Below are 16,918 nucleotides of genomic sequence, written 5' to 3'. Positions count from 1 at the left end.
TTCATCAAAAGTTTTTCTTCATTTAGGCTGAAATTACCTTTTTTTTAAATCAGTATCTTCCTCTATATTTGAGTTTAAAGTGGACCTTACAACAAATGTTTCACGTTGAAATGGAAACACGATATAATAGTGGCTACAGAGCAGAATAAAACATTTTTGAATTTTAATTTCGCCTCTTCATTGCGGAGATATTGGCAAAGTATTTGGCATCTAAATAGTTAATGCCTACTTGGATGTTAAAAAAATTATCAGAGTTTTCACTGGGAGGGTGTACTTCTTCTACCTTGTGACGCTGACCAATGATAAGCAGGCAGCAACACACTGGTGGAAGAAGAACACGCCCCCACAATGGCTTAGAACAGGCTCATTGTGAGTCATGTATTGACATACAGTCCACTTTCCCTCACTGTAGAGTGGAGAACAGCAGACCCGAGTGTGATTAACTGACAGCTTTCAGCTCTCATTTCTGGCAGTCATTTAATCACTATGACAATACACATGTAGTCACTCTGACATTAGATGTAGCACAATAACATCTTTTGTTTGCTGGCATAATAATAAGGACATTGTGCTTCTATTACGCATAATTATGTTGTGACCCTAGTTATAAATGGCCTACCTTACTTGCTTATCCTCAATTCTTCTGCTCATTTTGGACTGACTTGTTATTGTGATACAACTGTAAAACAAATCTCCATGTATTACTTAAAGAATATAATACTATAGTAATATATTAAACAGTATGTGAAAAAGCCAATAAATTAGTAAATTGTGCCCAGTGATTTCATGCAATTGCCCCCCAGTAAAGGTGAAAACAGTGCAGCCGTAGAGAATACTTGTTTTTTGGAAACCGTGTAGCATAAATGTAATAAAAACAGTTGTAAGGTTGATAAGTTGAAAGTATGCTATGCACTCCCTTTCGGCAGATACATTTATGACATGACTATTTCAGTTATTTTCAGATTTGTGCCCCAAAACATGTAAAAACTTCCAATACTTATGCTCTGGAGAAGCTGGGGATTCTAGAAGTGGCTTGAAATTGCATTACAAAGGATCTCCATTCCATCGCATAGTGAAAAATGGCTGGATACAAGGGGGAGGTAAAAAGATTTCATACCCTGTCATCCACGTCTCTAAAGTCGGAGGAGCTAGGCTGGCGGAAAAATGACAAAAGTCTCAATTTTCAAAACTTGTAGTTCCATGAAAATTTGCCACATTTCAAGCAGTTTTACGCCATAAAACTGGCATAAACTGCTTGATGAATTAGCCCCTATGTTTAATTTATTTTAATATAGGACATAAAATTAAATTTTACATTTAATACATAAGTAAACAGCGGGTGAAATAAGTATTGAACACGTCACCAATTTTCTAAGTAAATATATTTCTAAAGGTGCTATTGACATGAAATTCTCACCAGATGTCGGTAACAACACATCCAATCCACACAGAAAAAGAAATCATCCATAGATGTATATAAATTAAGTTGTGTAATAATGAGAAATGACACAGGGAAAAGAATTGAACATGCTTACTGAAATTTAATTAATACTTTCTACAAAAGCCTTTGTTGGTGATGACAGCTTCAAGACGCCTCCTGTATGGAGAAACTATTCGCATGTATTGCTCAGGTGTGATTTTGGCTCATTCTTCCACAAACACTCTTCAAATGCTGAAGGTTCTGTGGGCTCCCTCTTTGAATGCTGAGCTTTAGTTCCTTCCATAAATTTTCCATTGGATTCTGGTCAGGTGTTTGGCTCGGCCATTCCTGCAACTTTATTTTCTTTCTCTGAAACCAATTGAGAGTTTCCTTGGCTGTGTGTTTGTGAGCATTATCTTGCCGAAATTTCCACCCTCGTTTCATCTTCATCATCCTGGTAGATGGCTGCAAATTTTTATCAAGAATGTCTCTGTACAATTGTCCATTCATCCTTCCTTCAGTCATATGAAATTTGCCAGTGACGTATGCTGAAAAACAGCCCCACACCATGATGTTTCCACCACCAAACTTCACTGTTGGTATGGTGTTTTTTGGCGTGATATGCAGTGCCTTTTGGCCTCCAAACATGATGTGTATTATGGCATTCAAAGAGATCAATTTTGGTCTCATCTGAACAAACAATATTCTCCCAGTATTTCACAGGCTTGTCTAAATGTTGTTGAGCAAACTGTAAATGTGCTTGAACATGCTTTTTGTTCAGCAATGAAATTTTGCATGGTGAGTGTGCATACAGGCCATGGAGGTTGAGTGCATTACTTATAGTTTTCTTTGAAACAATTGTACCTGCTGATCCCAGGTCTTTTTGTAGCTCTCCACAGGTGATTCTTGGCTCTTGGACAACTACTCTGATAATTCTTTTCACTCCTTGCGTGGAGCACCTCGTCATGGCCAGTTTATGGTAAAATTATTTTCTTTCCACTTCTGAATTTTGACCCCAAGAGTGCTCACTGGAACCTTCAGTAGTTTAGAAATTCTTCTATAACAAATACCATCTGTATGTTTTGCAGCAATAAGGTTGCAAAGGTCTTGAGACAACTCACTGGTTTTACCCTTCATGAGATGTTTGTTTCTTGTGTGGAGTCATAATAATGAGATACCTTTTTATAGGTCATCAGTAGAACCAGATGGTAATATTTTTCACTAAGTGGCAGGGTTGCTTTCTAACTACTTATAGATTTCAGCTGGTGTCATGACTTTCCATGGCTTTTTGCACCTCTTTCTTCATGTGTTCATTGCTTTTTCCCTGTCATTTATCATTATTACACATAACTTAAAGGGGTTTCCACTACTATTGAAAATAGGCCAATGTATTTTTATGATGAAAATAAGTTTCTTTGTTTCTTTGCGCTGGTGTTGCTGCCTGTGAACGGCGCTATCACTGGCGGCTCACAGGCATCACGTGACCCCTGGCTGCAGCCAGCTCTGACATCCGCTGATGTCACGTTATTTGTTCCGGATGGAGCTGGGGGTCTCTCTCTTCTGCGTTCCACGGTGGATGCTGGGCTGTGGGCAGGGTTACCCCGCTCGTCACACCCAGCATCCACTGCGCGCTCTTCCTCTCCCTATTCATTGGGAAAGCGCGCGGTGGATGCAGGGTGTGACGTGCAGGGTAATCCCGCCCACAACCCTGCAGCCTCCGCGGGAACCACGTGACTGATGTCATGCCTCACTTGACGTCACGTGATGCCTGTGATCGGCCAGTGAAAGCGCCGCTCACAGGCAGTAACATCAGCGCAAGGTATTTACAAAGACACTTCTTTTCATCATAAAAATACATTGGCCTATATTCAATGGTAGTGGACAACCCCTTTAATTTATGGACATCTATGGTTTGATTTCTTTGCCTGTGTGGATTGGATTTTTACCGACATCTGGTGAGAATTTCATGACAATATCCCTTTTAGAAATATATTTACTTAGAATATTGGTGGCGTGTTCAATACTTATTTCACCCAATGTATTTCATGTATTAAAAGGAATCTGTCACCAGGTTTCTGCTACCCCATCTGAGAGCAGTTTGATGTAGAGACAGAGCCCCCAATTCCAACGATGTATCAATTACTTTGCTGGTTCCTGAAGTTTTGATTAAAAACTGTTTTCTCTGCTTCTGATCTACCAGTTCTCTGAATGCTAAGCTTGGTATAACCCCACCCCCACTCCTGGTTGGCAGCTTTCTGTGTACACTGTGCATAGGCAGAAAGCTGCCAATCAGTTGTGAGAGCATGATTGGGCTACCTGGCAGCAGGATTACTAGTCCTCTAGTGATAATCTCCTGCTGATAAAACAATGATTCCATAAAAACTACAGCAAGCAGCCCAGTAAGTGATACATCGCTGTAATCTCTGTCCCTACATCATGCTGCTCTCAGATTAAGTAGCAAAAACCTGCTGACTGATCACCTTTAGATTATATGCCTAAAATGATTTACACTGTTGCAGCACATTTGATACGATTTTTAGATTACAATGAAAAGAGAAAGTAATTCCGTGCTTTTCATGTATGTTCTATAGATATAGCATCTGGAAAAGGAAACGGAGGAGAGTCTATTTTTGGAGATATATTTGAAGGTAACGTTAAATGTCCTGAATTGTGAGTCAGTTTTTAAATTTCAAGTATGAATTAAACTATTTTACAAAGAGAAACAGAAATAAAATGTAAGCCTCTCAGGCTCTTTTCATACCTGAGTTTTCAGTTCCATTTCTCAGTTCCGTTTTAGGAGCAGAGAAAAGAAACTCATTAGGAAAACAGATTAGTTACAAAATGGATTCAACTTGAAGCAGAAGGACAGCATTGACTATGATAGGGGTCTGTTTGGTTTCTATTTTGTGTCTTTCAGAAACCAGACGTCCAGAATTCTGCGCTTTTTGTACTGTTTAATAAACTACTTCAAAATTGAAATCAGATGGACTCTGCTATAGTAATTGGGACCCCTGTGCTTCAGTTTAAATCCATTTTGTAACACATCCATTTTCCTATTCATAAATTGGAACAGAGAACTGGAGCTCAAAACGTAGGTGTGACCTGAGCCTCATGCTGTAGATTCAGTAATACATGCTGCCACTGGACATAAGGTAAGGTGCACACAACACATTCATCTATATGATTTGTGCGAAGGCGGGGAGAGTGAAGCCAGCGCTGATTGGCCGCAGGGATGGCGGGACATAACAATGTCGCGCGATCTCCAGGAGAGCCATTGTCGACACCGCTGGAATAGCACCAACACTGGAGGGGAGTATAGATATTGTTATTTTACAAGGGGGAAACATAGGGATTGAGAATGGGTTGCCTGAGTAGTGAACAATCCCTTTAAGGTGTACCAAAGTGGGTGACATATGAACAATGTCCAAAGATGGCATGCAATCTTGAGGGTGGGAATCACTTTAGTCCACTAATATTATAGAATCGGAAGAAGCAAATAAGTTCAAGGCAGCACTTGTATGTTGTATGTTAAATTGCAACATATTGTGAGCACATAAGCAAAAACAACAAAATTTCAGCATATAAACCTTCCTCGAGTTGTGAAAAAAGGGAGCTACACAGTGACACCCTGCAGAATCCGACTGTGACGATCGCATGCTACCTTGTTTTATATAAGTAAAAATGATGGATGTGGTATAGTTATGTAAAGTGGGGAAAATAAGTATTTGATACACTGCCGATTTTGCTAGTTTTCCCACCTACAAAGAATGGAGAGGTCTGTAATTTTTATTGTAGGTACACTTCAACTGTGAGAGACAGAATCTTTAAAAAAATGCCGAAAATCACATTGTATGGTTTTTACATAATTAATTAGCATTTTATTGCATGAAATAAGTATTTGATACAATAGAAAAACAGTACAGAAACCTTTGTTTACAATTACAGAGGTCAGAATTTTCCTGCAGTTCTTGACCAAGTTTGCACACACTGCAGCAGGAATTTTGGTCCACTCCTCCATACAGATCTTTCAGGTGTCAGGGCTGTCACTGAGCAACATTGCGTTTCAGCTCCCTCCAAAGATTTTTATATTGGGTTCAGGTCTGGAGACTGACTAGGCCACTCCAGGAGCTTGAAATGCTTCTTACGGAGCCACTCCTTAGTTGCCCTGGCTGTGTGTTTTAGGTCATTGTCATACTGGAAGACCAGCCACGACCCATCTTCAATGCTCGGGAAGGAGGTTGTTGGCCAAAATCTCGCGATACATGACCCCATTCATCCTCCCTTCAATACAGTGCAGTCGTCCTGTCCCCTTGGCAGAAAAGCACCCCCAATGTATTATGTTTCTCCCACCATGCTTCACAGTTGGGACGGTGTTCTTGGGGTTGTACTCATCCTTCTTCTTCCTCCAAACATGTTGAGTGGAGTTGATACCAGAAAGTTGTAGTTTGGTCTCATCTAACCACATGACCTTCTCCCATGCCTTCTCTGGATCATCCAGATGGTCATTGGCGACTTCAAACGGGCCTGGACATGTGCAGGCGTGAGCAGGGGGACCTTGCATGCCCTGCAGGATTTTAATCGATTACAGTGTAGTGTGTTTCTAATGGTAATGTTTGAGTCCCAGCTCTCTTCAGGTCATTGACCAGGTCCTCCCATGTAGTTCTGGGCTGATTCCTGATCTTTCCCAGAATCATCCTTTCTCCACAATTTGAGATCTTGCATGGAGCCCCAAACCTAGGAAGATTGACAGTCCTCTTGTGTTTCTTCCATTTTCTAATTATTGTACCAACAGTTGTCTTCACAACAAGCTACTTGCCTATTGTCCTGTCCCCTTCCCAGCCTTGTGCAGGTCTACAATTGTGTCGTTGGTGTCCTTAGACAGCTCTTTGGTCTTGGCCATGGTGGAAAGGTTGGAGTGTGATTGATTGAGTGTGTGGACTGGTGTCTTTTATACAGGTAATGAGTTCAAACTGGTGCAATTAATACAGATAATGAGTGCAGAGTAGGAGGGTTTCTTAAAGAAAAACTAACAGGTCTGTAAGTGCCAGAATTCTTGCTGGTTGGTAGGTGATCAAATACTTATTTCATGAAATAAAATTCCATTTAATTATGTAAAAATCATTCAATGTGATTTTCTGGATTTTTTTTAGATTCTTTCATAGTTGAAGTGTACCTACGATAAAAATTACAGATCTCGTCATTCTTTGTAAGTGGGAAAACTTGCAAAATCGGCAGTGTATCAAACACTTATTTTCTCCACTGTAAATGGGGTTGGCCCAACATTAAATGTTACTTCCACCAGTGAAGAGTTCTAACATTTTTACATAATTTGGCATCTCCTGGTATTCAAAGTGTAAAGCAATGTCCATACCCACTTAATAAGTTGAGTGCAGTTGGTCACACATGCTCGGTTGCGCCCCCCGCAACCTGTTATTTTCATGGTGTTCTGCTGATCATTGCAGAGTAGCTAATAGAAAAAGCTTTCCACCCTGTAAGCTATTTTTATAGGCTACTCTGCAGTGAATGGAGGAAGACTACGCCGAGAATTGGCTGTGAGGAGAGTGACCGAGCATGTGTGACCACCTGCACTCAGCTCATTAGGTGGGCATGGACACTTGTGTACACATTGATCACAAGATTGTGCCATCAAAACCCCATGCACATGCACTAGATAAATTCTGCAGGGAAATCAGAACATGCTGCAGATTTTCTAAATTCTCAGCAGGCTTATTCTGATGTTGAAATTCCACGACTTTCACCACAAAGCTTACTCTTTGCAATGCATAAGATGAAACGTGTGTCAAGTTTTCTTATTTTTAATTTCTTTCACAATGTTTCTATTTTTGGCAAACAGCCATAAACTTGGATCTTGATCTTTCTGTTTTCCCAATAATTGAATGTGCTGTAGGTGATTTTTACTTGTCATTTTGGAAGTATACTGCTTCATATAAAATATAAAATGATTAATATTTTAACTCCTGCCATGCTTTTGCCAATAAGTCATATATCTAGTGCCACAGAAAATATATCAAACTTATGAGTCTACTTTTTTGTTCTGCCTACTTTTAACCAACTGGAAAACTATTTTGCAGATGAAAATTATGCAGTTTCTCACAATAAGCGGGGAATTCTTGGTATGGCCAATAAGGGGCGACATTCGAATGGTTCCCAGTTCTATATCACTCTACAGGCCTCTCCGTACATGGATAGAAAACATGTTGCATTTGGGTAAGTGCTTAATTTAGAAAAACTGTTCATCCATAAAAGGAAAACTCAGCAAAACAAAAATGAATCTTTACAATATACACTGCTCAAAAAAATAAAGGGAGCACTCAAATAACACATCCTAGATCTGAATGAATGAAATATTCTCATTGAATACTTTGTTCTGTACAAAGTTGAATGTGCTGACAACAAAATCACACAAAAATCATCAATGGAAATCAAATTTATTAACCATTGGAGGCCTGGATTTGGAGTCACCCCAAAAAATTAAAGTGGAAAAACACACTACAGGCTGATCCAACTTTGATGTAATGTCCTTAAAACAAGTCAAAATGAGGCTCAGTATTGTGTGTGGCCTCCACGTGCCTGTATGACCTCCCTACAACGCCTGGGCATGCTCCTGATGAGGTTGCGGATGGTCTCCTGTGGGATCTCCTCCCAGACCTGGTCTAAAGCATCCTCCAACTCCTAGACAGTCTGTGGATGGAGCGAGACATGATGTCCCAGATGTGCTCAATCGGATTCAGGTCTGGGGACGGGCGGGTCAGTCCATAGCTTCAATGCCTTCATCTTGCAGGAACTGCTGACACACTCCAGCCACATGAGGTCTGGCATTGTCCTGCATTAGGAGGAACCCAGGGCCAACCGCACCAGCACATGGTCTCACAAGGGGTCTGAGGATCTCATCTCTGTACCTAATGGCAGTCAGGCTACCTCTGGCGAACACATGGAGAGCTATGTGGCCCTCCAAAGAAATGCCACCCCATACTGACCCACTGCCAAACCGGTCATGCTGAAGGATGTTGCAGGCAGCAGATCGCTCTCCACGGCATCTCCAGACTCTGTCAGTGGAGACTTTGCCAATCCTGGTGTTCTGTGGCAGTTGCCAAGCATCCTGCACGGTGTTGGGCTGTGAGCACAACCCCCATCTGTGGACGTCGAGCCCTCATACCACCCTCATAGAGTCGGTTTCTAACCGTTTATGCAGACACATGCACATTTGTGGCCTGCTGGAGGTCATTTTGCAGGGCTCTGGCAGTGCTCCTTCTGTTCCTCCTTGCACAAAGGCGGAGGTAGCGGTCCTGCTGCTGGGTTGTTGCCCTCCTACGGTCCCCTCCACGTCTCTTGGTGTACTGACCTGTCTCCTGGTAGCGCCTCCAGCCTCAGGATACTACGTTGACAAACACAGCAAACCTTCTTGCCACAGCTCGCATTGATGTGCCATTCTGGATGAGCTGCACTACCTGAGCAACTTATGTGGGTTGTAGAGTCCGTTTCATGCTACCACGAGTGTGAAAGCACAACCAACATTCAAAAGTGACCAAAACATCAGCCAGAAAGCATTGGTACTGAGATGTGGTCTGTGTTCCCCACCTGCAGAACCACTCCTTTACTGAGTGTGTCTTGATAATTGCCAATAATTTCCATCTATTGTCTATTCCATTTGAACAACAGCAGGTGAAATTGATTGTCAATCAGTGTTGCTTCCTAAGTGGACAGTTTGATTTCACAGAAGTTTGATTTACTTGGAGTTTTATTCTGTTGTTTAAGTGTTCCCTTTATTTTTTTGAGCAGTGTATATAATGTTGAATATTAGAGTTAAGCAAATGATTTGGAGGATTGTGGTCCAGTAGCCTTGTCAGTGGTCTGTGGCTGTCGCATCAGCGCCCTGCAAGTCTCCTCCTACCTGCCGGCATTCCCAGCATCTCTTCTGATTATTAGACCCAGCAAGACAACACTGCAATGATGATATTGCCCCAGACCTATAAATCAAGGGATGCCGGTAGGTAGGATATCTACCTATATGGCTGCTGCTACTCTTTTTGCTTAACTTTTTTTTATTTTTAATATATCTTTTTTATTGAAAGTTTTATTAAGTAATACAATCAACAATTTCCATAAAAAAACAAATCACATCCAGCTTGCACATATATCATTTACTAAAGATAACCACAGATATTAAGAAAATGTCCACTGAAGGAAAAAAAATTAAAATAAAACAACTTATTAGCCATCATCAAAAAAAAGATGCAAAGGGGGAATTTCCCCGCTAAATAATCCAGTCCACTCCCTTTAGTGCTCAATTATTGATATGGAGTTGACATAGGTTGTTTTTTAGATCTTCTAAGATATACCGGGTAGTTGTGGCAAAAGCGTCTACAATTTTCCTTTTTTTCTCCGAAGTGCAAAACTTTATAATAAACTGTTTCCACTTCAAAAGAAATTGACCTGCTTGTGACTCTTTGCTAATAACCACATCTCCCTTTTCCACCTCCATAAAATGTTTTATCAGAGCTAACAGTTCCGAGATAGAGGGGGTGGTGGGTTCTAACCAATATTTAAGGATTCGTTTTTTGCTATTAAAAGTAGAGTGTAAAGAAACTTTGAAAGGGTCACTATTCCACCACTCAGGGTCTTAAAAGAGAGCTCAGCCGCCCCATGGGATCAAAGGCATGCTGGACTGTCAGGTATTGTGAGTTAGTAGAAACTAAGAGCAAAGGAAAGCGCAAATAGGGTCTTATCCAAAATTAACAGACCAGAGATAGAAAAAAAGGAGCCAAATGTGGTTTATCTGCGCTGCTGATAGGTAATGAAGATCCAGATCGTGGGATGTTAAAAACTGGATTTTTTTATTTATAGTTCTTTAGTCAACACATTTCAAAGTCATTCCAGACTACTTCCTCAGGACAAAAACTGTATATTGACACACTCTAAATTTAGTTACTTGACCACAGACTTTGCCTCTGACTATCCATTTTATCCCTTTGTCCTTGACGTACCCTCCTGGCTTTAGACCTCGGACTCCTTGACTTCCCCGCCACATGGCTTGACTGTGAGAAGTGACTCAGTGTCACAGGAGGGCTTTTAATTCGTTGGTTATGGTATTTGAGTCACTCCAATAATGTAGAAGAGCTAGTTGGGGAGACAAAGAACAATCAGAATTCCAAAGGGTGTCTACGATACCTGATACCAGTTTCCAGAAGGAAGCTGTATTAGGATAAAACCAGAGACCATGGATTAGGTCAGATTCAGGGAAATGGCATTTGGGTAATGCGGTTAAAGGGAACCTATCAGGTCCCTTTTTGCTATTAAACTGCCCCCAGTGTCTTGTTAAGGATGCACAGTGCATCACTTACTTGTTTGTGTAAGGGACTCACGGTGGTAGTTATGGCCAGAGGCTGATGTGTTCCCATACCCTGGTCCCCTGACAAAGATAGAAGTACACATTTTCCCATGTTGTGTGTGTGGTGCAGAACACTCACATCTGGATCATAGATCTCTGCCGTCTTCAGTCTTCTCATCTCAGGAACGGCCGCACACACATTTAAGGAGTTCTGTTCCATTTTATAAAAAAGAGCTTTACTAGAACATTGGTAAATATCTTCATACAGCACATTACATTGCATGCCGACTCCACCAGGGTCACCGTTCGACACACCGCACGTAGAGATGTTCAGTGTCCATTTGTCCCGAGTTGTCCCTTTCATAGTGAACACTCCTGGTCTATAAGACCCTTGCAGTACGGATTGTTTCCCGTCCGGCTTCCCCTTCTCTGAAGGCTTGTGGAGACGCAACTCACTGTGAATCCTATGGACCGTAGGTCCCGAACGTACGGAAATGTCTATTCAGATTATCTGAGTACAGGTTCTTCTCTGCTGGACAACTTGTGCCAAAGGTGCCCCCTGGACCACCAACTGTACTTGTCTTACATCTTTCTCTTTCTCCCAGGAACTCACTGCAACCAGGAAACTGCTCTCTGATCCACTGAATCTGCTCCTCCCACACTCAGCAGCTCCCAAACTCCTTAACCCTTTCCTACACTACCCTCTACTAACATGTAGGGCAATTAATCATAAAACCTTTTCATATTGCAAACAGGACATGACATTATATGTACACATACAGACAAGGTGCATGACCAGATCCTGGTCACCCTCTTACATTTGTCTCAAGCAAAATGTCCCAGTATTTAGCCCAAAAATCACGTTTTATACCTTGATGATTACCCTACATACCTTCTGTTTCAGTCATAGGGGTGGGGATTTCTAGCTTTCCAGTCACGGTTAATCAAATGCCTTTTCAAATTCTCCATGCCCATCGCATCATAATTCATTCCCTTCACTGCTCCCTGCGTCACCAAAATCTCCCAGCAGATCCCGCACTTGCGCAATGACCCTCAGCTTTCCAGGCGTACTGATTCTGGGTGTACGTCCCGGCTTCATATCATATGTGCACATGCTCCAGAGCCACTGAGCATAGCATGTGCACTCACAAACTGTTATGTGGCCACTGACTCTCAGTGACCCCAGTGCACGCGCACATAGGATATGAAGCAGGGATATACACCCAGATTCAGTGCGCATGTCCGGAAAGCTGATAGACACTGCACAAGTGCGGGATCTGTTGGGAGATTGTGGTCATGCAGGGAGCAGTGACTGGAAGGAATGCTAATGGGATGGGCGAGGAGAATTTCAAAATGCATTTGATTGACTGTGACTGAAAAGCTAGAGATGCTCACCCCTATGACTGAAACAGAAGGTATGTGGGGCAATAATCAAAGGTTAAAAAGTGATTTTTGCGCTAAATACTGGGACGTTTTGCTTGAGATAAACATGTTAGTGATGCAATGTGCATCAACAACAAGACATTGGGAGCAGTTCAATAGCAAAAAAAGGATGTGACAGGTTCCCTTTAATCTGTCAGATAGTGAGTCTTTTTTAGGTATAATAAAAGTGTATGTAGCCGCACGCATGATCTTAAATTGCGTTTTCCTCCAAGTTTCGTTAAGGCCAAGTTCACACATTCAGTATTTGGTCAGTACTTTACATCTGTATTTGTAAACCAAAATCAGGAGTGGAACAATCAGAGGAAAAGTATAATGGAAGCACGTCACCACTTCTGTATTTATCACCTATTCCTGGTTTTGACTTACAAATACTGAGGTAAAATACTGACCAAATACTGAATGTGTGAACGTGGCCTCATAATGTTTTTCCTGAAAGTAGATCACCCTATTCAGATTTTTTTTTTTTTTTTGCTTAACTCTTGTATACATATTGATTAAACTTGATCATCATTAATAATGATCATCTTTTCACTATTCTCCATCCAGGCTACGAGGTCTTTGAATTTGGTGCTTTTACAATAGCCACAGGCTCCAAAAGTGTAGTCATGTTTTCTAAATGGGCATCAATTGTTTATCAGTAGAATTGCCTGTTAAAGGAGTTGGCCACTTTATATTTTTACAAATGTGTGGCAGATAAGGCATACATCACAACTTACTAATAAATCTTCATCAGATGTTCTGCTATTCGTAAGCAATGCCTCCTGCTAAGGAGAAACCTTTCTCGTTGCTTTTGTCCGTCCCAATACATGACTTTGAAACATCTGGCCCAAGCTCAAGTCTGTGGTCACTGAAATGCGTATGCGCTGGTTCCTTCTCATCCAAGACCAGAACCAGCAATTAGTAATGTTGGCTAGCGCAGTGCTACTGTGCATTATTTTGCACATGCACTGGATTCCTGGCCCATGTGCGTTTTTAAGTGCTCACTAGCCGTTTAACTGTATATGAGAGTCGCGACATCAAAGGCAAATGTAACTTACAGATGTCTACATTACACATTGTATAAGGAGTCTACTTATGAGAGATCTATTATTTTTTGATGAAGCTCACTATTGATTGTACTCATAATAAGAGGAGCTTATGTAGGGCCATGTTTAGCTTGGCACTCCCCAGTATTGGATGTTGAGCTGTCCTATTTTCTGACCTCATATCGGGCCTCATCAATGTTCTTGTAAATGTTAGGGACATTTATAAAAAGAGTGGATACAACAACATGAAAAATGCTGCTTATAATACATGCCAGGGTTTTTGGAAAACATTATCTTTTATTTCCTAGTGAAAATGATGGAACACAATAAAATTAATTTTCTTTTCCTTTTTCAAACATGGATTATTTCTGGAAGAAAATTATACCTTTTTGAGGTATCTCCTCTTGAACTGATCATTTGTTCTCAAAATTCTCAATTCATGGGCAAAATCTGTCTTCAGTTAAGGGCGTATTTCCATCTCCAATATCATATCCCAATATGTGGTAGGTGTAATAATAATAATAATATTAGCAATTACCTCAAATTACAAACGTAGTATAGTTTTTCTGATTCGCAATGTCTCTTTCCTCATGTGCAGGCATTACAGGACCATGGTTACAATCACTGATCTAGTGACAGTTAGCTAGTTGCTAGTGGTCATAACCATGGATACCTAAGGTCCTGCAATGCCTGCACATGAGGAAAGATACATAATGAATCAGAAGAACTATACTACATTTCTAATTGGAGGTATTTGCTAATATTATTATTACACCTACTACATATTATGATCGGATCTTGGAGATGGGAATACCCCTTTTAATACACTTTCCTATTACTGAGATATAGGAGGTTGACAGTTGATGCTCATAAAGTTTTTTCAAAAAACTTTATGAGCATCAACTGTCAACCTCCTATATCTCAGTAATAGGAAGGTTGACAGTTGATGCTCATAAAGTTCTTTGAAAAACTGTAACTGTCATTTTATTAGAACTTTTAAAACTGTCTTCAGGAGTAAACAAGATAGCCGCCCACCGGAAGTTGAGGGAGCAGGACGTGTCTTTGAGGAGCTCCCGCTGAGCCTTATCCTAAAGTGCATTTCAGGCTCCTTCTAACCTTTCCTAAGATCTGCCGATCTTCCAGATCTTGCAGGAGAGTTCTCCCGGGTCCCACCAGCTCTCTCCGGCGTGGGATACTGGAGCTTCAGGCGGAAAACAGAGTCCTGGCCTGCGTGCGCAGGACTCTCCGCTAGCCAGGGGTAAGTGCTTCGGAGCGGCACCCCCAAGTCTCCTGCGAAGTGAAAACTTACCCTGCTTTCGTCCTCTGTGGGGATCCGGAAACATCGGGGCGGCCTGTGTGGAGTGCGCCACGTCCTCCGTGAAGTCCTGCGGAGCTGAACATCGGGACTTTTCCTTGGAAGGTATTTGGTGCGGTGTGTGATGTGCTGTTGATCCTGGATCTGTGTATGCCCTGCGTGGGTGAAGGTGAAGTTGAGAAAGGCTGAGGCTGGGACTGAGAGGCATTCTGGCCCCCCCCCCCCACCTTCCATCTTTGTGGAGAAGCTTGTTAACCCTCAAGTGTCCTCCCTCCATTTGCTCATTATTTCAAAACTCCATCTAGTGGACATTTGTACTAAAAAAAAACATTTTCTTTATCATTTACATCAAACGCCATCTCGTGGCCCACAGAAATACTGCAGTCTCAGTTCACTTACTATTTCTATTATACCGCCCAACTCTCCTTGGTCATTTAATAATCTGACTTGACCTCACATACGCAATTTATTATTACTGGACATTAGACAACCGGCTCTGGATTCACTCCATTCCTTATCATGAAGTAACCACTATCTACGGGTCATGATTCTGTGAGTCTTCCGGTTCAGGCGCCGACCATGTGATCTCTGTTTACCGGCTCTTGCTCTCCCACCCTGTACATCTCCTCCAAACTCCTAATTTTTGACCCCGCAGCTCAGAAATTTTTTGTAATTTTCACACAGCTGAAGGTCGTCTTCGAAAATTATCTCTGGCCTATATGGACCGCTACCTTCTCCGTAGCAAAAACAATCTTCCTCTTCCAATCATTCTGACTTCCCCAATCTTCATAATATGGCTTCTACCCCAGACCAAGAGGAACAGCACGTCCATCTTGAAGATGGGAGGGAACAACATCAACCCCCTAAAACACCCCGCCATTCTACTTTGAGAAAAGGGGAATCACAAATGGACCCTTCGGAACTAGTGGCTGAGGTCACTGCTAGGCTACTTCCTGAAATCAAAATCATAATCCAATCCACACTAAATACTGCCCTGATGGATCATCAGGCCAGACAGGAAGAACAAGCCGAACAGCTCACGGAGCTAGAATCACGAGTATCAAACATTGAAGATGATTCAAATGAGGACCACTCCAAAATAGTGGCTATGGCTCGTGAAAATTCAATTCTAAGAGACCGTATAGATGACCTTGAGAACCGCTCTCGCAGGAGCAACCTGCGTTTGGTGGGTCTACCTGAATCATACCATCAGAACACTGAAGCCCTTATGTGAGAACGAAGTTCCAAAAGCCCTAAAATTATCTGAAGGTAGAAAGGGTCCACAGAATTGGTCCTCCACCCTCTGTCTCTGAAGCCAACAATACTACAAAGCCAAGACAAGTCATTTTGAAATTTTTGGATTTCAATGATAAAGCTGACATTATCCGAGCCTACAAACAATTAAACCACCCATTGATCATTCAAGGCCATAGAATTCTGCTTTTTTCGAAGACTACTCAATTGAAGTAACCAGGAAAAGGAAGGACTTCAGCGCTTTATGCACCAGACTGCACAAAGAAAAAATCCGCTTTCAACTACGCTACCCGGCTACTCTACGCCTGAAAGACACTGATGGCTCCTTCCGGGAATTTATCTCACCTGATAAGGCAGATTCTTTTGTCAACAGTCTCCTAGACTCTGGGGCCAGTCCTGAACAGACCCTCCAAGCAAAAACTCCCTCTAGTTCACGGTCCCCTAGGAGACCCACAAAACGAGGAGACATAGGAGACCAGAGCTATAACCATCGCTGACTAAAGGATTTTCTCCTTTTATACGCCTGATGGCCCTGGAGTGAAAGTCTTTTATGGAGGCAATTGGTTTAGAAAATTTGATAAATTACCTCAATTAAGGGGGGAGTTAGATTTGAATTTGAATCTTATTTTAAATTTAAATGTAATCTGTTATATTTCACACATGGTCGGGCAGAAGTGAAGCCCAGGAGATAGTCTTATCCCTAGCGAGCAGTTAAAATGTTTACGCTCTTGCTAGGTCAGTTCTTTAAAACTTTTGTATATTGTTTTTTGAGTTTGTTTCACATGTTCGAGCTTTGCTTGTTAATACGTAATTTAACTACATGTCATCATTATTTTATAAGTTGTTCACCAAACATGTCTATCTTTACAGTCCTTGAATATGTGTATCGTATCTTGGAATGTTAAGGGTTTGCGCTCTCCCTAAAAACGGATGAAAGTCCTTAAACATTTAAAACGTTTAAAGCCTGAATAGCCTTGCTACAAGAAATGCATTTGCCTGAAGCAGATTTCCCCCGGATGAATAAATTATGGGTTGGGGGTATCTATGGTTCACCGTCCGTAGACAGAAAGGCTGGAGTCTTTGTCCTTATTAATAAGCAGTTTATACATCAG

The 16,918-nt window shown here is 41.5% G+C and overlaps 1 protein-coding gene and 1 long non-coding RNA gene across 3 annotated transcripts in view; one reads left to right on the top strand and one right to left on the bottom strand.

Annotated features, from left to right (window-relative positions):
- The window catches only part of PPIL6 (peptidylprolyl isomerase like 6), a 58,248-nt gene that overhangs the window by 25,689 nt on the left and 15,641 nt on the right, over positions 1-16,918 (top strand). Inside the window, exons 5-7 of the mRNA XM_073675836.1 lie at positions 953-1,100; positions 4,012-4,068; positions 7,513-7,648. Of these exons, the coding sequence (XP_073531937.1) occupies positions 953-1,100; positions 4,012-4,068; positions 7,513-7,648 (341 nt within the window). The remainder of the gene's footprint in view (positions 1-952; positions 1,101-4,011; positions 4,069-7,512; positions 7,649-16,918) is intronic.
- LOC141259602 (uncharacterized) overlaps positions 1-16,918 on the bottom strand; it is a 32,305-nt gene that overhangs the window by 468 nt on the left and 14,919 nt on the right. Inside the window, exons 2-3 of one of the 2 annotated variants that reach the window (XR_012318439.1) lie at positions 14,547-14,707; positions 620-679 (exon numbers count right to left, since the gene is read on the bottom strand). This is a non-coding gene — a long non-coding RNA (uncharacterized lncRNA). The remainder of the gene's footprint in view (positions 1-619; positions 680-14,546; positions 14,708-16,918) is intronic. The other variant, XR_012318440.1, reaches the window with a different exon arrangement.

This window comes from Phyllobates terribilis, unplaced genomic scaffold, assembly GCF_046119375.1.
Source record: "Phyllobates terribilis strain yellow unplaced genomic scaffold, ASM4611937v1 Scaffold_3__8_contigs__length_932513732, whole genome shotgun sequence".
NCBI classification, from domain to species: domain Eukaryota; kingdom Metazoa; phylum Chordata; class Amphibia; order Anura; family Dendrobatidae; genus Phyllobates; species Phyllobates terribilis.
This window is presented reverse-complemented; position numbering and strand designations above follow the sequence as displayed.